The 25,097-nt window shown below is 43.3% G+C and overlaps 3 protein-coding genes across 5 annotated transcripts; 1 reads left to right on the top strand and 2 right to left on the bottom strand.

The window, feature by feature from the left end:
* Positions 1 to 6,219: 6,219 nt before the first annotated feature.
* On the top strand, positions 6,220 to 8,425 carry LOC139381130 (C-type lectin domain family 3, member Ba). Its single transcript, XM_071124446.1, has 3 exons — positions 6,220 to 6,428; positions 6,633 to 6,731; positions 7,894 to 8,425. Exons 1-3 carry the CDS (start codon positions 6,332 to 6,334, stop codon positions 8,292 to 8,294), a joined length of 597 nt encoding a protein of 198 aa, XP_070980547.1. The 5' UTR covers positions 6,220 to 6,331; the 3' UTR covers positions 8,295 to 8,425.
* A 6,525-nt stretch (positions 8,426 to 14,950) lies between these two features.
* Positions 14,951 to 19,808, bottom strand: LOC139367182 (calcium homeostasis modulator protein 5-like). 2 transcript variants are annotated; one of them, XM_071105340.1, is made up of 3 exons: positions 19,063 to 19,808; positions 18,395 to 18,806; positions 14,951 to 15,592 (listed from the first exon to the last, which is right to left on the bottom strand). In XM_071105340.1, the coding sequence occupies exons 1-2, from the start codon at positions 19,603 to 19,605 to the stop codon at positions 18,417 to 18,419; spliced, it is 933 nt and encodes a 310-aa protein (XP_070961441.1). In that variant the 5' UTR covers positions 19,606 to 19,808; the 3' UTR covers positions 14,951 to 15,592; positions 18,395 to 18,416. The 2 variants fall into 2 exon arrangements, with proteins under 2 accessions (XP_070961441.1, XP_070961430.1); XM_071105329.1 differs by lacking the exon at positions 14,951 to 15,592 and having other exon boundaries at positions 17,628 to 18,806.
* A 357-nt stretch (positions 19,809 to 20,165) lies between these two features.
* On the bottom strand, positions 20,166 to 24,241 carry LOC139381121 (calcium homeostasis modulator protein 6-like). 2 transcript variants are annotated; one of them, XM_071124433.1, is made up of 3 exons: positions 24,178 to 24,241; positions 23,612 to 23,867; positions 20,166 to 22,601 (listed from the first exon to the last, which is right to left on the bottom strand). In XM_071124433.1, exons 1-3 carry the CDS (start codon positions 24,201 to 24,203, stop codon positions 22,164 to 22,166), a joined length of 720 nt encoding a protein of 239 aa, XP_070980534.1. In that variant the 5' UTR covers positions 24,204 to 24,241; the 3' UTR covers positions 20,166 to 22,163. The 2 variants fall into 2 exon arrangements, with proteins under 2 accessions (XP_070980534.1, XP_070980523.1); XM_071124422.1 differs by having other exon boundaries at positions 23,612 to 24,194.
* Positions 24,242 to 25,097: the final 856 nt, after the last annotated feature.

The following is a 25,097-nucleotide window of genomic DNA, read 5'->3' as shown; positions in this document are numbered from 1 at the left end:
GCCGCATTTTTTGAAACCGCCTCATGCCAATGACTCCTTATATGGCTGTGAATGAGCTACGAATGAGCTTACGTTTTCTACGTATTCCCCAAGGTGTCTACAGCATTGTGACGTCTTTTTACGCATTTATGTTGAAGAATAGCCGTAAGGGACCACATTTAGCAAGTGGTCACATGGTGGGTCCCGCAGAAAATCTTGCGTAAAGTACACAAGTAGCCATTTTTCCAATCGCTTCTTATGAGAAACCAATTGCCCCGATATATTATCAAATTGTTTTGTGAAAACACCTTGAGGATTGATTCTAAACAACGTTTGCCATGTTTCTGTCGATATTATGGAGCTAATTTGGAAAAAAGTTTGGCGTTGTAGTGACCGCATTTTCCGGTCGATTTCTCAGCCAAACGTGACGAACAAACGGGAGCTATTTCGCCTACAAAAATACTATTTTGAGTGAAAACATCCGAAGTTCTTCAAAGGTAAATGATTTAATTTGATTGCTTTTCTTATTTTCGTGAAAATGTTGCCTGCTGCCAGCAGAGCCTAGCATAGCATTATGCCATGATAAACTTACACAAATGCTTGTCTAGCGTTGGCTGTAAAGCATATTATGAAAATCTGAGATGACAGTGTGATTAACAAAAGGCTAAGCTGTGTCTCAATATATTGCATTTGTGAATTTCATGAATAGGAAGATTTTGTAGGAAGATTTATGTCCGCTGCGTTATGCTAATTCGTTTGAGGCTATGATTACGCTCCCGGATCCGGGATTGATAGTCGCAAGATTAAGTCAAAACTGTAACTCGGCCACTCAGGAACATTCACTGTCTTCTTGGTAAGCAACTCCAGTGTAGATTTGAATTAATCTCCCAGTGTATCGTGGAATGCTGACTGAACCAGGTTTTCCTCTAGGATTTTGCCTGTGCTTAGCTCCATTACATTTCTTTTTTATCCTGAAAAACTCCCCAGTCCTTAACGATTACAATCATACACATAACATGATGCAGCCACCAGTATGCTTGCAAATATGGAGAGTGGTACCCCTTAATGTGTTGTATTGGATTTGCCCCAAACAAACACTTTGTATTCTTGACAAAACGTGAATTGCTTTGCAAAATCTTTGCAGTATGACTTTAGTGCCTTGTTGCAAACAGGATGCATGTTTTGGAATATTTTTATTCTGTATTTTTATTCTGCTTCATTATTTTTACTATGTCATTTAGGATAGCATTGTGGAGTAACTGCAATGTTGTTGATCCATTTTCTGTTTTCTGCTGTCACAGCCATTATTCTATAACTGTTTTAAAGTCACCATTGGCCTCATGGTAAAATCCCTGAGCCATTTCCTTCCTCTCCAGCAACTGAGTTAGGAAGGACGCCTGTAACTTTGTAGTGACTGTGTGTTGATACACTATCGAAAGTGTAATTAAGAACCTCACCATGCTCAAAGGGATATTCAATGTCTGCTTTTTTTTACCCATCTACCAGTAGGTGCCCTTCTTTGCGAGACATCAGGAAATCCTCCCTGGTCTTTGTTGTTGAATCTGTGTTTGAAATTCACTGCTCAACTGAGGGACCTTACAGATAATTGTTTGAGTGGAGTACAGAGATGAGGTAGTCATTCAAAAATAATGTTAAACACTATTATTGCACATAGAGTGAGTCCATGCAACTTATTATGTCAACTTCCGGCGCCGACAGAGATGGCCGCCTCGCTTCGCGTTCCTAGGAAACGATGCAGTGTTTTGTTTTTTTACGTGTTATTTCTTACATTAGTACCCCAGGTCATTTTAGGTTTCATTACATACAGTCGAGAAGAACTACTGAATATAAGATCAGCGTCAACTCACCATCAGTACGACCAAGAATATGTTTTTCGCGACGCGGATCCTGTGTTCTGCCTTTCACCCAGGACAACGGAGTGGATCCCATGCAGCGACCCAAAAAAACGACTCAAAAGAGGGAAACGAGGCGGTCTTCTGGTCAGACTCCGGAGACGGGCACATCGTGCACCACTCCGTAGCATCCTTCTCGCCAATGTCCAGTCTCTTGACAACAAGGTTGATGAAATCCGAGCACGGGTAGCATTCCAGAGGGACATCAGAGACTGTGACGTTCTTTGCTTCACGGAAACATGGCTCACTGGAGAGACGCTATCGAGGGCGGTGCAGCCAGCGGGTTTCTCCACGCATAGCGCCGACAGAAACAAACATCTTTCTGGTAAGAAGAGGGGCGGGGGCGTATGCCTTATGACTAACGAGACATGGTGTGATGAAAGAAACATACAGGAACTCAAATCCTTCTGTTCACGTGATTTAGAATTCCTCACAATCAAATGTAGACCGCATTATCTACCAAGAGAATTCTCTTCGATTATAATCACAGCCGTATATATCCCCCCCCCCAAGCAGACACATCGATGGCTCTGAACAAACTTTATTTGACTCTTTGCAAACTGGAATCCATTTATCCGGAGGCTGCATTCATTGTTGCTGGGGATTTTAACAAGGCTAATCTGAAAACAAGACTCCCAAAATGTTATCAGCATATCGATTGCGCAACCAGGGGTGGAAAAACCTTGGATCATTGTTACTCTAACTTCCGCGACGCATATAAGGCCCTGCCCCGCCCTCCTTTCGGAAAAGCTGACCACGACTCCATTTTGTTGATCCCTGCCAACAGACAGAAACTAAAACAAGAGGCTCCCACGCTGAGGTCTGTCCAACGCTGGTCCGACCAAGCTGACTCCACACTCCAAGACTGCTTCCATCACGTGGACTGGGACATGTTTCGTATTGCGTCAGATAACAATATTGACGAATACGCTGATTCGGTGTGCGAGTTCATTAGAACGTGTGTTGAAGATGTCGTTCCCATAGCAATGATTAAAACATTCCCTAACCAGAAACCGTGGATTGATGGCAGCATTTGCGTGAAACTGAAAGCGCGAACCACTGCTTTTAATCAGGGCAAGGTGACTGGTAACATGACCGAATACAAACAGTGCAGCTATTCCCTCCGCAAGGCTATCAAACAAGCTAAGCGTCAGTACAGAGACAAAGTAGAATCTCAATTCAACGGCTCAGACACAAGAGGCATGTGGCAGGGTCTACAGTCAATCACGGACTACAAGAAGAAATCCAGCCCAGTCACGGACCAGGATGTCCTGCTCCCAGGCAGACTAAATAACTTTTTTGCCCGCTTTGAGGACAATACAGTGCCACTGACACGGCCTGCAACGAAAACATGCGGACTCTCCTTCACTGCAGTCGAGGTGAGTAAGACATTTAAACGTGTTAACCCTCGCAAGGCTGCAGGCCCAGGCGGCATCCCCAGCCGCGCCCTCAGAGCATGCGCAGACCAGCTGGCCGGTGTGTTTACGGACATATTCAATCAATCCCTATACCAGTCTGCTGTTCCCACATGCTTCAAGAGGGCCACCATTGTTCCTGTTCCCAAGAAAGCTAAGGTAACTGAGCTAAACGACTACCGCCCCGTAGCACTCACTTCCGTCATCATGAAGTGCTTTGAGAGACTAGTCGACACCCTAGACCCACTCCAATTTGCTTACCGCCCAAATAGGTCCACAGACGATGCAATCTCAACCACACTGCACACTGCCCTAACCCATCTGGACAAGAGGAATACCTATGTGAGAATGCTGTTCATCGACTACAGCTCGGCATTCAACACCATAGTACCCTCCAAGCTCGTCATCAAGCTCGAGACCCTGGGTCTCGACCCCGCCCTGTGCAACTGGGTACTGGACTTCCTGACGGGCCGCCCCCAGGTGGTGAGGGTAGGCAACAACATCTCCACCCCGCTGATCCTCAACACTGGGGCCCCACAAGGGTGCGTTCTGAGCCCTCTCCTGTACTCCCTGTTCACCCACGACTGCGTGGCCACGCACGCCTCCAACTCAATCATCAAGTTTGCGGACGACACAACAGTGGTAGGCTTGATTACCAACAACGACGAGACGGCCTACAGGGAGGAGGTGAGGGCCCTCGGAGTGTGGTGTCAGGAAAATAACCTCACACTCAACGTCAACAAAACTAAGGAGATGATTGTGGACTTCAGGAAACAGCAGAGGGAACACCCCCCTATCCACATCGATGGAACAGTAGTGGAGAGGGTAGCAAGTTTTAAGTTCCTCGGCATACACATCACAGACAAACTTAATTGGTCCACTCACACAGACAGCATCGTGAAGAAGGCGCAGCAGCGCCTCTTCAACCTCAGGAGGCTGAAGAAATTCGATTTGTCACCAAAAGCACTCACAAACTTCTACAGATGCACAATCGAGAGCATCCTGGCGGGCTGTATCATCGCCTGGTACGGCAACTGCTCCGCCCACAACCGTAAGGCTCTCCAGAGGGTAGTGAGGTCTGCACAACGCATCACCGGGGGCAAACTACCTGCCCTCCAGGACACCTACACCACCCGATGTTACAGGAAGGCCATAAAGATCATCAAGGACATCAACCACCCGAGCCACTGCCTGTTCACCCCGCTATCATCCAGAAGGCGAGGTCAGTACAGGTGCATTAAAGCTGGGACCGAGAGACTGAAAAACAGCTTCTATCTCAAGGCCATCAGACTGTTAAACAGCCACCACTAACATTGAGTGGCTGCTGCCAACACTCTGACACTGACACTGACTCAACTCCAGCCACTTTAATAATGGGAATTGATGGGAAATTATGTAAATATATCACTAGCCACTTTAAACAATGCTACCTTATATAATGTTACTTACCCTACATTATTCATCTCATATGCATACGTACATACTGTACTCTATATCATCGACTGCATCCTTATGTAATACATGTATCACTAGCCACTTTAACTATGCCACTTTGTTTACATACTCACCTCATGTGTATACTGTACTCGATACCATCTACTGTATACTGCCTATGCTGCTCTGTACCATCACTCATTAATATATCCTTATGTACATATTATTTATCCCCTTACACTGTGTATAAGACAGTAGTTTTGGAATTGTTAGTTAGATTACTTGTTGGTTATTACTGCATTGTCGGAACTAGAAGCACAAGCATTTCGCTACACTCGCATTAACATCTGCTAACCATGTGTATGTGACAAATAAAATTTGATTTGATTTGATTTGACTTGTTAAGCCAATTTATACCACTGAACTTATTTTGGCTTGCCATAACAAAGGGGTTGAATACTTATTGACTCAAGACATTTCAGCTTTTCATTTTTTATTCATTTGTAAAAATGTCTAAAAACATAATACCACTTTGGGATTATGGGGTATTGTGTGTAGGCCCGTGAAAAAAAAAATTGAAATTTGGAAAAAAGTATAGCGTTTTGCAATTTTTTTTTTTTTAACACATCTACAATCTATTAATAAAAAAATCTGAGAACAGTAATATTTTACACAAACAGGAAGGTACCATAAGTAATAATTTCTGATGAAAAAACACAAATGTGAAAAATATGTTGGAAATAAACTCTTCTTATACTCCCCACAGCAATGAAGTTTGTGAGATATATTTGCATTTTTGCATGGCCACAAGTTTGAGACAATGGGAATCTGTGGTCTGTGCATGTGAAATCCAAAAACAAACGGACACTCTTTTGTCATGGTGTAAGGCTGCCACATGTCAGCCAAACCTTGTCCAGCTAGCTGAGAACAACCAGATGCAGGGTTTATAGCGCTCCCAATCCACCCAACACATAGACCATTGGAGCCCCTGAAACAAAGGAAACATACTCCCTGGACCTCAGCCAGTATTCTACTACAATTATAACAGATGTCTATAAAGAGTGCCCGAGTTTACTTATACAACTTTGTCACATTTTGTTATGGTAATAAATGCATAGGCTAACAGTTACAGGCCTAATGTTTATACAAGATTATACTAAGGCTGCTTTGATCATTTAATTCTAATAGCCCGACAACTTGTTGTTCAATTTAGAATACAAGGTGCAGGGGGAAATACGTAGGCCAATGGTAAAATAGAAAATGGCCCTTAAATGTTTTATTATGGGAACCAAAAAGGAAACATATGGGTAACCTATGTTAACACATAGAGCTAATGTCACCCCCGCCTCAACAGGGTTAAAAAGTCATCAATGAACATCCTGCTCCACCCCTTGTCAAAAGAAAAAGGGAATAAAAGAACAAACGCCAGTTTGACATCTGTAAAACATTTGTTCTCTCAAAGTTGAGATTTCCTCTGTCAACTCCCAGAGTGCCAATTCTCGAAACATATTTTTCCTGGCTAGTAGTGGAAATATAAACAGTCGTTTACACATCATATCAGTGGCAATATAGGCTACTAAGATATACACCATGCATGTCAGTGGTGTGCATTTGTTGTTTTGCCTTCTCCTCCTCGGCCAATCCACATTCCAACAGACCTCATCTAAGAAAAAGGGCGGAAAGAAAGGTAGGACACATATTTTATCTCTACGTGGAAAGAATAATATATTTTTTTTTTAAAAAGCTCAATATGTTTGAGTCAATGTTAGTTGATCATTTACTTTGAGTAGATAAGAGGTTGAGCACAATACTGCTCAACCATAAACCATCCTCCTTGGTACAGTTCTAGTTGTAAAACTTAGTTGATTCTTCTCCAATTTCTTCAACATAGATGCTGAAAATAATGCTGCCATTGAGGAGCTGAAGAAACAGATTGATAACATAGTGCTGGAGTTGAATCTATTGAAAGAGCAGCAAGCCTTGCAATCAGGTAAGGGATATGTTACTGTTGATATTGAAATTGTACTCTAATCTCAGTGAAGCATAGTGAAAATGCAAGTCACAAGTGATCTGGTTGTCCTAGTCTATTGTGGTGCCCTGAAGCGATCTTAGAGACCACTTCACATGACAGGGAGCACCTGTGCCCTGCAACAGGGAATGTATTGCATTGGTCAAGGGAAGTTGTTGAGTCTGCATTCAATTTGGGGTGTTGCCTTAACATGAATATTTAAAGTACTAACAGAAGGATATGTTAAAACAGTTGGTCTAGATTATAAAGTATGCCCATAAAGTATGCATGTATTGACATGTACAGTGCCTTCAGAAAGTATTCATACCCCTTGACTTGTTCCACGTTTTGTTGTGTTACAGCCTGGATTTGTTGGTTTGTTCTCATCCATCTCTCTACAATACCCCATAATGACAAAATGAAAACATGTTGTTTTTAGAGATCTAAATGAAATACAGGCATATCTAATTTACATCAGTATTCATACCCCTGAGTAAAACATCACCTTTGGCAGCAATTACAGCTGTGAGTCTTTCTGGGTAAGTCTCTAAGAGCTTTGCACATCTGGATTGTACAATATTTCTGTCACGGACCCCCCCCCCCCCCCCCCCCCCCCCCCCCCCTCTGTATTGCTGCTCATTCCGTTCACCAGCTCCGGAGGTCTACGTAGACCGGCATTTTAAAGCACCACTGAACTGGATTCATTACCACCAACCCCGGACTGTCTTGTTTCATTACGCACACCTGGTTCCCATTCCCCCTGATTAGTATGTGTATATATGTGCCCTCTGTTCCCCATTGTCCTTGTCGGTTATTGTTACCATGTCTGTTGGTCTTGTGAGCACCTGTTCTGTTGTATCGGCTTCCATGCTATGTGTTATTATGCACTTGTTTTCCAAGTCTCGTCCCGTGTATTATTTAGAGGTTTACACCTCGCTCTTTTGTTTGGGGCGAGAAAATTAAACCCCCTATTATGTAAATTCAGGCTGTAACACAACAAAATGTAGAACAAGTCAAGGGGTGTGAATACTTTCTGAAGGCACTGTATGGCAGTAGAATACATATGAACGTTTTGTTTTCTGTGACGATGTTGTGGATATTGGGCTGTAAAAATAATCCAACTTTGATATAAATGTTCTTCCAGTTTGCCTGAAAGGCATCAAGATTATTGGCAAGTGCTTCCTGGCCGACGCCGCTAAGAAGATCTACCACACAGCCTACGATGACTGCATTGCTAAAGGGGGCACAATCAGCACCCCTTTGACAGGGGACGACAACGATCAGCTTGCTGACTATGTCCGCCGGAGCATCGGCCCTGAGGAACACATATGGCTGGGCATCAATGACATGGTGACCGAGGGGGAATGGCTCGACCAGGCGGGCACCAACCTGCGCTTTAAGAACTGGGAGACTGACATTACCAACCAACCAGACGGTGGACGTTCCCACAACTGTGCCATCCTTTCCACCACTGCCAATGGAAAGTGGTTTGATGAGAGCTGTCGTGCTGAGAAGGCGTCTGTCTGCGAGTTCAATATCGTCTGAGAGCCAACTACTTTTGTTCTGTTGTATCAGTCTTAACATCTACACTATATGGAAATATAATGCATGCACAATAATCTTTGTAATATCTGTATTATAACCTGTCTCAGCACTGAAATGTGGAACCAACATGATTAAAAGTAACCTATACTACACAAAAAAAATCCATTGCTGCAAGGTATGCTGCACTGTTTATACATGAATGTTTTGTGTGTTTTATTAGGATCCCCAATGGCAACAGCTATCTTACTGGGGTCCGACAAAAAACGAAAAAGACATTACAGAAAAAATACTTTACAATTTACATGCATTTAAAAATATGAACATGTAGTGTGCGTGTGTGATTGCGTCTATCATTTACACATACATGTCAGTACATACACAACAAGTAGGTCACATGGGGGATAGGCGTTGTGTGGTGAGGTGTTGATTTATTAGGTTTTTTTTAAACCAGGTTTGCTGTTCACTTGTGCTATATGAGATGAAAGTGAGTTCCATGCAATCATGGCTCTGAATAATACTGTATGTTTCCTTGAATTTGTTCTTGACCTGGGGACTGTGAAAATAACCCTGGTGGCATGTCTGGTGGGGTAAATGTGTGTGTGTCAGTGCTGTGTGTAAGTTGGCTATGCAAACTAATTGGTATTTCCAGCACATGAATGTCACTTAAGAAAACAAGAAGCGATGCAGTCCTTACTCAACTCTTAGCCTAGAGAGACTGGCATGCATATGTAACAGTACTCTTCTTGCGTTGTGTACAATCAATCATCGACACGAGCACCAATTTGTAGCACCAGTCATGGAGCTTTATTCTGATAGAAACAGCACAAAATTGCACGTCATGCAATGCACAACTCACCATCCAACTCTGCACGTGACGCACGCTGGTTTGGCGCTTGTTCACTGGGCAATGTAGTTAACAAAATAATATAACAATTACAATATACAATATAATATTTTGAACAATGTACCTGATAGAAACAGCACAAAATTGCACGTCATGCAATGCACAGCTCTCCATCCAACTCTGCACGTGACGCACTGTACAAAATATACGAACCCCCCCACCAGACACAGTAAGTTGCTAGCTAGTATTAGTTGGAATTCTCTACAACAATACATAACAAATATGCACCAAAAAAAATGCTGCATCTTATGTGTGATGTTCGAATAACATTTACAAACAAATTGATATAAATTGTACATTTAAATCATCACTTGGGAGTAGAAAAATCACTTTTGACATGCAGCGCTTTGCAACCAATTTACCGCTGGTTTGGTGCTTGTTCACTGGGACGATTCTAATGAAACATCCTCCCTCGTCAGCAAGCTACGCAAACCAGCCAATAAGATGCCATGTTGAGTAGGTGAAGGCAAGACAAAACTAAAACCAAAAACCCATTGGCTCAACAATACAGTGGCAACCAATATAACTCTGTTACACATATGATTGATGTTAGCACTCTGATTACAATGAAGAGCAAAACGTGCCGCTCTGTTCTGTGCCAGCTGCAATTTAACTAGGTCCTTTGCAGCACTTGACCATATGACTGGACAATAATCAAGATAAGATAAAACTAGAGCCTGTAGGACTTGCTTTGTGGAGTCTGGCGTCAAAAAAGCAGAGCATCTCTTTATCACGGACAGACCTCTCCCCATCTTTACAACCATTGAATCAATATATTTTGACCATGACGGTTTACAGTCTATGGTAACACTTAATTAATTTAGTCTGCTCAACTTGCTCAACAGCCACACCATTCATTACCAGATTCAGCTGAGGTCTAGAACTTAGGGAATGATTTGTACCGAATACAATGCTCTTAGTTTAAGAGATGTTCAGGACCAGTTTATTACTGGCCACCCATTCTAAAACGGTCTACAACTCTTTGTTTAGGGTTGCAGTTATTTTGCTATTTGTGATAGATAACAATCATTTTTCAACCTCTCCCTCACTAACTTTACAAAATTCAATCTTACAATGCTTTTCTTTCATTATTCGTCTTTTATGCATGAATATGATGGCTCACTGTTTGTTGTTGGCATTTTCTGCCTAAGTTAGTCCATTTTGCCAATGAAGTAATCTGTCACACCTGCTCCCGCTCCAGCAAAATTAAGGCAGTTTCTATCATTTTATAAACATTACAATACATTCACAACACACTGTGTGCCCTCAGACCCCTACTCCACCACTACCACAAATCCATGTGTATGTTTATGTATTTTATCTTTATTTAACTAGGGAGGTCAGTTAAGAACAAATTCTTATTTTCAATGATGGCCTAGGAACAGTGGGTTAATGTGTGAAAGTTAAATATTTCTAAAGAATATTTTTGAATTGCCCGCACCACCCTTTCAGCTGAATGGGGGGGTCGCCATAACAGGTTTTAACTGTCTTGTTCAGGGACAGATTTTGTACCTTGTCAGCTTGGGGATTTGATCTAGCAACCTTTTGGTTACTAGTCCAACGCTCTAACCACTAGGCTACGCTGCCGCCCCCGCATGTGTGTGTGTGTGTGTCTGTGTGTGTCTGTGTGTGTGTCTGTGCCTATGTTTGTGTTGCTTCACAGTCCCCACTGTTCCATAAGGTGTTTTTTAAATCTGTTTTTTTTAATCTAATTTTACTGCTTGCATCAGTTACCTGATGTGGAATAGAGTTCCATGTAGTCATGTCTCATGTAGTACTGTGTGCCTCCCATAGTCTGTTCTCTTGTGGGGTATGCATGGGTGTCCGAGCTGTGTGCCAGTAGTTTAGACAGACAGCTCTGTGCAGTCACCATGTCAATACCTCTCATAAATACAAGTAGTGATGAAGTCAGTCTCTCCTCCACTTTGAGCCAGGAGAGATTGACATGCATATGATTAATATTAGTTCTCTGTGTACATCCAAGGGCCAGCCGTGCTGCCCTGTTCTGAGCCAATTACAATTTTCCTAAGTTCTTTTTTTGTGTCATCTGACCACACGACTGAACAGCAGTCAAGGTGCGACAAAACTAGGACCTGTAGGACCTGTCTTGTTGATAGTGTTGTTAAGAAGGAAGAGCAGCGCCTTATTATGGACATACATCTCCACGTCTTAACTACTGTTGTATCAATATGTTTTGACTATGACAGTTTACAATCTAGGTGTCATGCCCTGACCTTAGAGAGCCGTTTTATTTCTCTGTTTGGTTAGGTCAGGGTGTGATGTGGGGTGGGCATTCTATGTTTTGTATTTCTTTGGTATTGGCCGGGTGTGGTTCCCAATCAGAGGCAGCTGTTTATCATTGCCTCTGATTGGGTATCATACTTAGGTAGCCTGTTTCCCCACCTATGTTGTGGGATCTTGTTTTTTGTTAGCTCTGTGAAGCCGGCAGAACGTGATGTTCATTATTCCTTTTTGTTGTTTTTGTTTGGTGTTCTGATTATTAAAGATCATGAACACTTACCACGCTGCACCTTGGTCTACTTCTTCAGACGATCGTCACACTAGGGTTACTCCAAGTAGTTTAGTCATCTCAACTTGCTCAATTTCTACATGATTTATTACAAGATTTAGTTGAATCAAATCACATGTTATTTGTCACATGCGCCGAATACAACCTTACAGTGAAATGCTTACTTATAAGCCCTTAACCAACAATGCTTTAAGAAGTTTTAAGAAAAAAAAGTGTTAAGTAGAAAATAGAAAATAAAAGTAACAAATAATTCAACAGCAGCAGTAAAATAACAAGCCAGGCTATATACAGGGGGTACCGTCCGAAGGAGGAGATATAGGCAGCGAAAGCGGAACGGCAACTTTACGAGGAGTTAAACCAACAAAGCAAGCACGAGAGGCACACGGGGAGATTGGCAAAGTCAGGGTTCAGACCTGACTCTGGTCAAGCACCGTGTTATCCGGTTCTGCGCACCATGCCTTCAATGCGCATCCACAGCCCGGTGTGCTCTGTGCCAGCTCCCCGCAGTTGCCGTGCTAGAGTGGGCATTCAGCCAGGACGGATTGTGCCGGCTCAGTGCTCCTGGCCTCCGGTGCGTCACTTCGGTCCAGGATATCCTGCGCCAGCTCTACGCACAGTATCCCCAGTTCGCCAGCACAACCCAGTGTGGCCTGTTCCAGCTCCCCGCACTTGCCGTGCTACAGGGGTGATTCAGCCAGGACTCATTGTGCCAGCTCTATGCTCCAGACCTCCAGTGCGCCTCCACGGCCCAGCATATCCTGCGCCGGCTCTACGCACTATGCCTCCAGTGCGCCTTCAGAGCCCAGTGCATCCCGTGCCAGCTCTCCACACTCACCGAGCTAAAGTGGGTATCCAGCCAGGACGTGTTGTGGCAGCTCCCAGCACCAGGCTTCCAGTACGTCTCCTCAGTCCGGTGAGACCTGTTCCGGCTCCACGTACAAAGCCTCCAGTGATGATCCATGTTCCGAAGCCTCCAGTGATGATCCATGGAAAGGAGCCTCCGGCGACGGTCCGCAGTCCGGAGTCTTCGGCGACGAGCTGCAGTCCGGAGCCTCCGGCGGGGGTTCCCAGTCCAGAGCCTCTGGCGGTGGCTCCCAGTTCAGAGCCTCCGGCGATGATCCACGGTCCGGTTCCTCCGGCGATGATCCATGGTCCAGTTCTTCCGGCAACGATTCACGGTCCGGAGTCTCCGGTGACGATCCACGGTCTGGTTCCACAGAAGCGGAGGGATCAGCGTAGGGAGCGGAGGCTACGTCCCGAACCGGAGCCGCCACCGAGAGTAGATGCCCACCCGGACCCTCCCCTATAGGTTCAGGTTTGCGGCCGGAGCAACACAACGACAACAGCCATCATCGAAGCAGCGTTACCCATGCAGAGCAAGGGGAACAACTACTAGAAGGCTCAGAGCGAGTGACGTTTGAAACTCTATTAGCGCGCGCTAACTTGCTAGCCATTTCACTTCGGTTACACCAGCCTCATCTCGGGAGTTGTTAGGCTTGAAGTCATAAACAGCGCAATGCTTGACGCACAACGAAGAGCTGCTGGCAAAACGCACGAAAGTGCTGTTTGAATGAATGTTCACACGCCTGCTTCTGCCTACCACCGCTCAGTCAGATACTTAGATACTTGTATGCTTGTATGCTCAGTCAGATTATATGCAACGTAGGACACGTTAGATAATATCTTGTAATATCATCAACCATGTGTAGTTAACTAGTGATTATGATTGATTGTTTTTTATAAGATAAGTTTAATGCTAGCTAGCAACTCACCTTGGCTTACTACATTCGCGTAACAGGCAGTCAGTCTCCTTGTGGAGTGCAATGAGAGAGAGGCAGGTCGTTATTGCGTTGGACTACTTAACTGTAAGGTTGCAAGAATGGATCCCCCGAGCTGACAAGGTGAAAATCTGTCGTTCTGCCTCTGAACAAGGCAGTTAACCCACCGTTCTAAAAAAATGTATGTAAATAAATAAATCGGCAAATCGGCGCCCAAAAATACCCATTTCCGATTGTTATGAAAACTTGAAATCAGCCCTAATTAATCGGCCATTCCGATTAATCGGTCGACCTCTACACTGTATACAGTACCTTGTAAGCGTTTGTATCTGTCAGGTGTGAATGTTGCTGTTTATATGTTTACTACAGTGTATATCTTTATCTTATCTGACTTGCCACAACTGAAGTTCCTTCTGTAAAAATTAAGTAATTCAATTCAATACCTGTGTTTACACAGCACATTCAAGATAGGAAGCTATATTGAATCCAGATGTGCCTCTCTTGGCTGGGGTCCATATCCAGATCTTGATCTGCTGAAAATGTCACATGTGCTTCTGCAACGCCCTCTACTGCTCATCCTGTGTCTCTGTGACCTGCCACCACTCGCCCAGTACTCTCTCCCTCTCTCTCTGTGTGTGTGTGTGTGATTGTGTTGGCAGAGACAGGTGTGCTGGAGTCAGAGCAGATCCCCACCAGCTGCAACCTGTTCCATAATCAAGACCTCTACAAATACTCAGCCCTGCCACTTCCACGCAACCGGATCGTAATCCCTGCTCAGTCAGTCCATGTTCTAGCCATTTGTTACTGTTCAGATCCTGCTATCCTGTTTTCCTTGCCTGATGCTGTTTTCCTCTCTGCTACAGTTCTGCCCGCTCTGACTCTGGTCCCTGTCTCCTGTCCCAAGTCTCATCATCGTGCTCCTCTGTCCTGGATTCCCCACTCTACTACTCCTTTGGATTCTCCTCCGGACCTGCTTACCCTGTCTCAACCCCTCTCGCTCCAGCCTCAGCCTCCACACCTGGTTTCCAGCAGCCCGCCCAAGATTCCCCTGACTTCCCCCCTGGGGTTCAGTAAATACCTTGGTTACTTCATCCCAGTCTCCTCATCTGAGTCTGCTCTTGGGTTCCCCTGTTCCACCCCACGTAAAAGAAAATAAGGACGATTTCTGAAGCATTTCTGAGTTTTCAGCACGTGCTCAATAATTTGACAATTATGAAATCAATTTTATCTTTCATTCACAAATAATTTTGGATTCCCTCCGATATCATACATAAAATAATTTGGTGGCTGGACATTTCGAAGTCAGATTTAGCACATTTTCAATCGGACTGTTAAGGCTGTGTAAGGGAGGCGAAGTCAGGTGCAGGAGAGCAGAGTAGAGTAAATAGGCGCAACTTTTATTCCGTTCAACAATAGGCACAAAAATGACATAAGTGCCCAAAAACACGGAGCATAAACTATAAAAGTATCGCTCGTAAACATACACCGTTAACAATGAACAATTACACACAAAGACATGATGGGGAACAGAGGACTAAATACATGTAGATTGATTGGGGAATGAAAACCAGCTGTGTATGGAACAAGACAAAAAAAATGGACATATGAAAAATGGAGCGGCGATGGCTAGAAAGCTGGTGACGTGGATCGCCGAACACCACCCGAACAAGGAGAGGAGCCGACTTCGGCGGAAGTCATGACACAGACCTACAAGATTGAACTTTAAAATATACAGTACCAGTCAAAAGTTTGGATACACCTACTCATTCAAGGGTTTTTCTTTATTTTTTACAATTTTCTACATTGTACAATAATAGTGAAGACATCAAAACTATGAAATAACACACATGGAGTCATGTAGTAACCAAAAAAGTGTTATAAAATAATAATATAATAATATATTTTATATCTGAGGTTCTTCAAAGTAGCCACTCTTTGCCTTGATGACAGCTTTGCACCTAAGCGGGTATCCAGGTGCGTGTCTTGAATGTATCTCACCCCAAATATCTCCCTGGTAGCAGGATGATTTTGTAGGTCCGGATTGGATGCATGTAGAAACTGTCCCATTACGGAGAATCTGGAGAATCTGAATTTTAGTTGGAAGCATTAGCACTTAAGGATTTATTTTTATTTGGAGCCCTGCCTATAAGTGACATGAAACCAAATATGGAGATGATTTGGCCATTAAAGACATACATGATACAATCCCTTTATCACTTCCATTGACTGCTAGCTTGTGGTGGCTAAAGTTAGCCTAAGTTTGTAGTGGCTGTTTAATTAAAGAAAACCGAACCATAGAGCTACACTGAGTGTACAAAACATTAAGGACACCTGCTCTTTCCATGACCAAGAACGACCAGGTGAATCCAGCTGAAAGCTATGATCTCTTATTGGTGTCACTTGTTAAAACCACTTCAATCAGTGTAGATGAAGGGGAGGAGACAGGTTAAAGAATGATTTTTAAGCCTTGAGACAATTGAGACGTGGATTGTGTAAGTGTGTCATTCAGAGGGTTAATGGGCAAGTCACAAGATTTAAGTGCCTTTGAGCGGGGTATGGTAATAGGTGCCAGGCACACCGGTTTTGTGTCAAGAAATGCAATGCTGCTGGGATTTTCATGCTCAACAGTTTCCTGTGTATATCAAGAATGGTCCACCACCTAAAGGACATCCAGCCAACTTGATACAACTGTGGGAAAGCATTAGAGTCAACACGGGCCGTTATCCTTGTGGAACGCTTGCGACACCTTGTAGAGTCCATGCCCCAACGAATTGAAGCTGTTCTGAGGGCAAAAGGGGCAGGTACAACTCAATATTAGGAAGGTGTCCTTAATGTTTTGTACACTCAGTATATAGCTACATTTCAGATTTTGTTTTATAAAATAGCTTTCTGATCTTCCAAGACTGAGGAAACAAAGCAGTCAAAGGTTATGGAAGTTATACATGACGTAATAGAGAGCTGAGGTGAGAGGCACCTGGTGCCTGAGGCCCTTGGTTGTCTGAGAAGGCAGGTCTAAACACGTACACCTACAGTGTCTCAGAAAGTATTCACACCTTTGCTTTTTCCACATTTTGTTGGGTTACAACCTGAATTTAAAATGGCACCGGAAGAAATGGCAGCACTTTTATGGGCGCCCAATGAGAACTTCAAGGTCCTTGGTGTCCACATCAACAACAAACTAGAATGGTCCAAACACACCAAGACAGTCGTGAAGAGGGCACGACAAAGCCCATTCCCCCTCAGGAAACTAAAAAGATTTGGCATGGGTTCTGAGATCCTCAAAAGGTTCTACAGCTGCAACATCGAGAGCACTGGTTGCATCACTGCCGGGTACGGCAATTGCTCGGCCTCTGACCGCAAGGTACTACAGAGGGTAGTGCGTATGGCCCAGTACATCTGCGGCTAAGCTGCCTGCCATCCAGGACCTCTACACCAGGCAGTGTCAGAGGAAGGCCCTAAAAATTGTCAAGGACCCCAGTCATGGACTGTTCTCTCTACTACAGCATGGCAAGCGGTACCGGAGTGCCAAGTCTAGGACAAAAAGGCTTCTCAACAGTTTTTACCCCCAAGCCATAAGACCCCTGAACAGGTAATCAAATGGCTACCTGGACTATGTGTTCCCCCAAAGCCCTTGTTTTTATTACATTTCATAGTTTTGATGTCTTCACTATTATTATACAATGTAGAAAATAGTAAAAATAAAGAAAAACCCTTGAATGAGTAGGTGTCCAAACTTGAGACTGGTACTGTACGCAAATTAGATATTTCTGTATTACATTTTCAGTACATTTGCAAACATTTCTAAAAACATGTTGTCATTATGGGGTATTGTGTGTAGACGGGTGAGAAACAAAATCAATTGAATCCATTTGTAATTCAGACTCTAACACAACAAAATGTGGAACAAGTCATGGTGTATGAATACTTTCTGAAGGTACTATAACTACACCGATATGGCTGCATTCTCCCCCTCTTAGTCAAACATGGTTGAATATGGACCATTTTTACACACAAACTCACCACCCTAAAATGTTTTTTTTATCAGGCATGATGCAACATGTCCAAATAATGTTCTATGTACATGTTAATTTAGTGTTTACACATTACATGGTAGGGATTTTACAGATGTTAGAAAGGAGACAAAAAAAAAAAAACAGGTTCAACAAATGTTTTTTTTAGAATCCAGTGAGAATATCCCGTATGTCATACATTATTTATTACCTCTTAATGTGTGAGTTATTGACTACTATTGATGTCAATAATTGAACAGGACGGTAGTAATGGCAGAGTTATTCCCAAATTAACATAAAATATAAAGTGAGCTGCTTCGCTTGTAGTGCCATAGAAAGACACTTTATGGTGCTCAGGTTGTCATAATAATGTAAACATTGAGTTGTGTAAACATTTCAAGCAAATTGCATGGTACAACTCTGTCATTCATGTAGCATTCATATTGTGGTGCAATATTACACACAAAATACCCAATTAAAGCTATACAATTACAATATCTCTCCTACCATTATGTACCAGTAAAGTGAATGAAATGCTTCAAAGGCATGTCAAAGAGAGGTAGAGGAGACTTTGTCAAATCAAAGTGTTTGTTATGACAGGGACATTGCATCAGCTAGTGTTCATGACCATTCACGAACTGTGGGTTGCAGCAGACAAGAAGCCCTACTGTTTCACCACTTCTGCAATGGCTGCATTCTTCGGTAAATCACTGCTGTGTCACTGGTAATAACTTTCTGTATGGTGCTCTGTGTATATGTCAGTGCTTTGGGGGAAATGCAGGCAACAACGCTTCTTCTCAGTCTGTGAGTTAAATCTATTGCATTTACTGCATGTCATTTATAAAGGTAAAACAAATAGGATATACTATAATTCATACTCTGCCATTGTCTGCCCCTCTCTCAGCCCATCTCTATGCCGTGCTCCAGCTCCATGACTGGTCTTTTCTCAGGGCTGTAGTCTCGGTCATCACGCTCCACATACCTCTGCAGGGTGCTGTAGCACTGCTCACTCTTGGAGAAGGTGTAGAGGGCTGAGATCTCCTCCCAGGCCTTGTGGTTGGGGAATGGGAATATCTCCGGGTCACGGTTCTCAAAGAAGCTCTTTAGGTTCCTCTCGGCCAGCTTGGATGCATACTCCATAGCGAATGTGTCGAACTGCTCCTTCTCCTTTTCTACGTAGCGCTTCCAGAAGGTGAGCTGCAGGTAGCTGACCTTTGAGCGGCAGTTGGTGTAGCAGGTCCCGAGGAGCCCTAGAACGGCTGAAATGATGATGATACACCAGCCCAGTATCTGGGGATGTACAGACATGAACCAAAACTCACGCTCACATAAAATGAATAAACAATGTCAACAATGACAATTGTTAACAAACAACAAACATATTCAATACTGTCAATTGAATAAAATAAATCAACGAATTACACCTTCATTTTGGTCTGACTCGTACCAGCATTTGCAGCTGTATCAATGACCCATTGACAGTGAAAAATATGACATTCCACCATACAAAAGTCACAAACAGGGTCTGACTGCTGCTTGCACTCACCTGTGACTGAGCCCGGAACATGAGCAACAGTTCCATGTTCTCGTCGCTGGGCAGCTTGGACTTGCTGCAGGGCACGCGGGCCAACTCCTCCCGGCACATCAAGGTCTTGTTTTTACAGAACAGATCCACCACCAGGTTATCATCCAGCCCGCTAACGGCACACTCGTAGAAGGTCCCGTTCAACAGTGCCACACACAGCCACATGATAGGGGCCACACAGGCACCGGAGAAGATTTTGACAAACACTTTGAGGCAGCCGAAACAGTTGCCCCTGGGGCAGAGCTTAATGGGGTTTAGGCAACAGCCAGTATAGAGGCGCCACAGCCTGCTGCTGAAGAAAAGACCCAGCACCAGAAGCACCAGGCCTGGGCCCAACAGGAAGGTCAGGCCGTATGCAAAGTTCTGGTCGTGGTTGCAGGGGCACTGGAATGAGACCATGGAGAAGATTCGCTCTCCCCCGATGGTCAGGATGGCCATGAAGCTGTAGCCAATGGTGGCCTTCTGGTTCATGAAAAAGCGCAGGACGGTCTGGAAGTTATCCATGGTGTCGACGAGGGGTTTGTCACGCACGCTCCGCAAAAAACAAAATAATGCAAAGAGAATGGAGAATTAGAAGAGGAAAAATACAGCGGTGAAATAGTTTAGACGCAAACGGTTGCGTCTCCCAACACTCACTCCACTTCCTGTGCTGTTTGAGCCGAAGACAAACACACTGAAGTTCTTCTGAGCCTATTTCTGCCGCTCCCTTTCCCTCCTTCCTGTTCTTTCTCTTTCACTCTTCCTCCTCACCAACTCCTCCCTCTTCTCCTCACTGTATCTCTGTTCCCCACCCTTGTCCACCCACTTAATCCAGTGAGGTTGTCTGCATTCTCCAACTCTCAAACCCCACCCTGATATGTATTTCTTCCTTCTAAATGTCCTTCTCTGTCACTCCCCCTCCTTTCCTATGCGTAGGTAATAAAATAGCAGTGACTGAACTGGCTGAGATCCTGTAGATCTGTTTTAGTACTTCAGACCATGCAGCTGCCGTTGTCCTCTCAGAGTGACGCCATATGACAAGTAGCCACTGGGTCATGCAGTCTGTCAAAAAAACAAACATTAACTTCACTTTAACCAGATTTATTTCGATAGTTATTTGAGCAGCACAGTGATTTCAGCAACACAATTTATTATCTGTATTAAATTCACATACAGCTTGAGCCAGATACAACATTATACAGTATATGAAATCACCCTTTGCTCTCTCTCTCGCCCTCTCTTTCGTTTTCCCTTTCTCTTACATGCACAAACACGCACACGCATAAACACACACACACACACACAAAGCAATGTGGTATTTCGGCACGAAGGCTGCACTGCATTCATTAGCAGTTGCAAAATGAAATGGAAATCAACAGTAATGTTAATACTGAGCTATGGAACCTCACGCAGATGCATATCATGCATACCCCAAAATATAACACAGAGCACAGTTTTATAGACAATCATATAGCTAGCTAGACATTACATTAGACTTGCATAAGACCTAACATTTTTTCAGAAAAAGGAGAAATGGGCAGATCAAACACGTGTTCTGAGTCAGTGGTTGGGAAACAGAAGAGTTTCCTCCCATTTCCTATAGAAGGCTGTGATGAGTTTCTATGCTCTACAATTCCCACAGGGCTATAATATCCTCACCCTAAAAGGCTCTGAGTGCATTGATTTCTCCCACAGAGAAGCTTTTAACAGGGCTGGACTAGCCACATCAGGTACCTAATGTACTAAATCAAAATGTATCTTGTCACAAAATGTAAAAATTACCCTAATGACCAATTTATCAAGGTATATGTTAGTCTTCAGAGCTTTGTGGACCCGTTACCTCAAATTCATTTGCATTGGTGTCAGAAATGATATACTGTGAGCGTGACGTAATCAGAGGTGCAGGTGGAGGTGAAAAGCTGTTTGAAAGAAAGTCGAGGCACAGGACTCGCTTCCCGAATGACAGTGAGTGGAGTGACATTGTGGCAATAACATAGCGTGTTCCCTTTCAAAAAGTCTCTACTTTCCCCTTTTGGACCAAATTGCTGCATTATCCTCATACTTAAAGTGGATACTTTCATGCTCCTCCACTCATCCAACAACAACTCCCATTGCCCTCACGCGATAGTACCATAAGACTTCTGATACCGATGCAGCACATTTAAGCTTTACACAGAGATACGGATCTAACCATTTCGCTAAGTTATTATTCAATTCAGAGCTGATGTTCATCGCAGTTCACTCGTGGCAATGTTCGGTCTACAGTGCAATAATATAAATAACAATAACGCAGAAATACGTTGGAGACCAAGCTTGTAAGGTCTAACTAAATATTATTGTGGGTTACCGTCATAAAGATGCTACATATACACTGGCAACAGGGTTTTACTTGAAAGTATTTTGCAGTGCACTAGCTAACAGGAAGTAAATATGCTCCTTATTTTTTATTTAACTAGGCAAGTCAGTTAAGAACAAATTTGTATTTACAATGACAGCATAGGAACAGTGGGTTAACTGCCTTGTTCAGGGGCAGAACGACAGATTTTGACCTTGTCAGCTCGGGGATTCAGTGTCTTTCAGTTACTGGCCCAACACTCTAACCACTAGGCTACCTGCCACCCCATTTCATAGAACCAGACCATGCTTTTCCTGTTTAATACCACAGACCACCTGGATGTAGGTCAAGTCTGAGGAGCATAAAAATACTAAAGAGAAAAGAAAAGTAGAAGAGAAGAGAAAGTATGATCAACTATAAAAAAAAATATATTTTTAAAATCCCTTCTGAGCATAGAATTTCAAATAAAAAGCTGCAAGCATCACTTGTGATACAGTGAGTGAACTTTCAAGTAACAATATAAAATTGGGAAGTATTGTTATTCAAGTGAAGACCTGAGAGTGGTTAATCAGATGTAATTTGTCTTTCTACTGAAAAATCCCCTGATGCACTGCAATAATGATGACGATAATGACGAAGATTAGAACGCTGACAATAATCCTCTATAATGAGTCATGACTTTGATGATAAAAATAAGGATGCTGGGTCATGATAGTGATGCTGTCCCTATGATCATATGCATGCCCATTCACAGCATCATCTTGCCCTCATCCACAAAGGCGAGCACGGCTGGATTAGCAGTGTCTGGACCGTCTGACCTGACAGATGACATCCTGTGGGCCCTGGCCTCTGCTGGGTCGTGGCACATCTCCACGTACTTGTGCAGGATGCTGTAGTAGTGGTCTCTGGTGCTGAACCTGTAGAGGGACGAGATCTTCTCCCATGCCTGGTTAGGTGGGGTCGTGACAGGCTCTGGAGGCGTCTGCTGGAAGAAGCTCTTCAGGTTCCTCTCCGCAAGCTTTTCGGCGTGATCTGCCGTGTAGCTTTCCAGCAGGTCGCTCTCCCACTGGGCATAGACCCTCCAGAACTTCAGCTGCAGGTAGCTGACTGGGGAGTTACACCGGGCAACACAGGTCAGCAGGAGGTTAAAGACCATGATGGAGGCAATCAGTAGCCAACCCAGGACCTGAAATCAAAACCAATACATTCAACACAATATTCAACTATTCTGCTAAACCCCTTACTTGGAATGCCTGAGTTAATGTCACAGTTATAATACAGTACACTGTACTGCTCAAACTCAAACCATATCTATAAAAATAGCAGGTAGCAGGAGAATGTATTAGGGAAGCATACTGTATATGGAACGGTAGATTCATTTCAGAGGTGTGTGTTGGTCAGCAATTCCTCCATCACCTCTTCACATAGGAAGCAGTGTTTCCCGTAGGATTTTTTTCAGCAGTGGTGGCAAAGTTAGCATAGGGTGGAGTGGGTGTGTCCAATGGTGCGATTTCCGACCATTTAGAGGCCCTCCTCTTGGCCACAGAGAAAGAATGTAGCTGTTTCAAAGCTTATTTCCTGCAATTCTACACATTTTGTAATGGAGCCATGTTCTTATGCTATCTGAGTGACTCCAACATTCTATCAAAATCAATGGGGGCTGCCTTATCTTTTCTACATACTTTATATCTGGTTTTAAACTTTTACATTTACACTGAAAACGTTTTAGCAGCTGCTGCCTGTCACTGCTAAATTCATATAGGGGAAACACCGGGAAGTTTTGTACATTAATGACAACAAGTCATACAGGAACTAAGTCAGGCGGAAGAATAACTGCTATTTTATAACAATGGAAGTAGACTATGCTTTGAGGCACTTCTGCTTTGGGGCATTTTAATGTTGGCATTTCCAAATGAAATGCGATGCAACAAATGCCTTCAAAGCAAAAATGTGCACTTCATAATGTCCGTTTTAAATATATTAAACCTCCCTTAGCTGTCAGAACACATCCAGTGGTGTCATTTAACGTTAGCAGAAATTTGTCAGTCTAATCACCTACACTCCAACAGGCCGTCGACAAAAACAAGGATAGCCCACTAAAACATATTGAAGCGAGTAAAATGGGGCAAAGAAGATATGATAAAAATAGATAATTCAAACCATAACTTGGTTCTATTAGTGTGAATATTATCTCACCTGCGACTCAGCGCGGATGGTTGCCAGCACATCATTGCTGTCGGATTGGGGCACGTGGGTTGCTCTCCCGCAGGGGAATTTATAAAGTTCATCCTGGCACTGCGGACTCTTTCCATCGCAAAGGTGGTTTGTGAAAACCGTTACATTGACGCCAGTCATGGCGCATTCAAAGTAATTGCCATTGAGCAAAGCGACTGCAATCCAACTGACAGGTGCAACTGCTGCTGTCGTGGTGATCTGAAAGAAGACCACCCCACTGGCGCAAACATATTTAAAATTACAAAATTTGGATTTGCGTAAACACAAACCTGTAAACAATTTCCATGTTTTATTGCTCATGATGTAACCTAACACCAACAGTGCCAGAGCAGGCACTAAGAGAAACACCATGCCGTAGGAAAAGTTCCAGCCGCTGCAAGGACATTTGAACACCACTGACGAAAATATCTGTTCCCCGCCTGCAGTTAACAACGCAACTAAACCAAACCCGAGACTAGTCTGCTGTTTCTGAAAAATTTTAAGAACAGTTTTGAACTTATCCATCATTCCAGGCGCACAGGACTCACAGGCACTTCTGCTGATAGCAAGTCATGGGAGCATATAAATTGACGTTGACAGCTATACTTTCAGTTCTCCTGTCCTCTCCGGCGCGCCTCCAACTCAGGATGTTGTAAACATGAAGTCACTTCACTAGGCTACAGTTTATTTATGGATGATACAATGAGGGTATTCTATTAATTCCCAGACCAGCCCCCCAGGTTGTCATGCGCCCCAAAAATCTGAATGGGGGTGGTCTGAATGGGTGCTTGCCCCACATCTATAAATTGGAGAATTGAGCATTTTTCAAACACCTGACACAGCTTTTTTTCTTGCAATCTAGAGGCATAATCTTTATGCTTAATTAAAAAATATATGTTATTTTTTCTGCATATTTTAGGCACAGCTCTGGAGCTGTCTATTTTTTTTTAAAGAAACAAAATATGCTTCTCTGCATCGCTGTTCAAATCTGGGTAAAAGATGGAAAGGAAGGTGAGTCTTATTCAGTGCATTTAGTAATTGGTTGCTTTTAGAAAGTCTACCAACCTTGCCAGCAGGCATGCCAGCTAAGATAGTTAGACAAGCTAGCTAACTTGATTGATGTCCTGGTAGCTAGTTAAGAGGTTGGTAGATTGAGAACCTATCTGGGTTAGCGAAAGCCAATTTCATAACATTTCTAGGTGGCTAGTAGAATTACAGAGAAATAAAACAATATTTACAATGCCTTCGGAGAGTATTCAGACTCCTTGACTTTTTCCACATTTGGTTAAGTTACAGCCTTATTCTAAGATTGATTAAATTGTTTTTTCCCCCTCATCAATCTACACACAATACCCTATAATGACAAAGTAAAAACAGGTTTCTAGAAATGTTTTTTTTTTTAAATACATAAATATAATATTTAAATAAGTTTTCAAACTCTTTACTCAGTACTTTGTTGAAGCCCAAA

This window comes from Oncorhynchus clarkii, chromosome 2 (genome assembly GCF_045791955.1).
Source record: "Oncorhynchus clarkii lewisi isolate Uvic-CL-2024 chromosome 2, UVic_Ocla_1.0, whole genome shotgun sequence".
Classification (NCBI taxonomy): Eukaryota; Metazoa; Chordata; class Actinopteri; order Salmoniformes; family Salmonidae; genus Oncorhynchus; species Oncorhynchus clarkii.
The sequence above is the reverse complement of the archived record's forward strand: the minus strand, read 5'-3'. Positions and strand labels throughout refer to the sequence as shown.

Coding starts and splice junctions, on each gene's coding strand:
- LOC139381130 (XM_071124446.1), top strand. CDS start 6,332: ATGCATGTCAGTGGTGTGCATTTGTTGTTTTGCCTTCTCCTCCTCGGC. Junction 6,429..6,632: donor GAAAAAGGGCGGAAAGAAAG/GTAGGACACATA, acceptor TCTTCAACATAG/ATGCTGAAAATAATGCTGCC. Junction 6,732..7,893: donor GCAGCAAGCCTTGCAATCAG/GTAAGGGATATG, acceptor ATGTTCTTCCAG/TTTGCCTGAAAGGCATCAAG.
- LOC139367182 (XM_071105340.1), bottom strand. CDS start 19,605: ATGGATAACTTCCAGACCGTCCTGCGCTTTTTCATGAACCAGAAGGCC. Junction 18,807..19,062: donor TGTTCCGGGCTCAGTCACAG/GTGAGTGCAAGC, acceptor GTACATCCCCAG/ATACTGGGCTGGTGTATCAT.
- LOC139381121 (XM_071124422.1), bottom strand. CDS start 24,157: ATGATGGATAAGTTCAAAACTGTTCTTAAAATTTTTCAGAAACAGCAG. Junction 22,602..23,611: donor CCATCCGCGCTGAGTCGCAG/GTGAGATAATAT, acceptor TTTTGATTTCAG/GTCCTGGGTTGGCTACTGAT.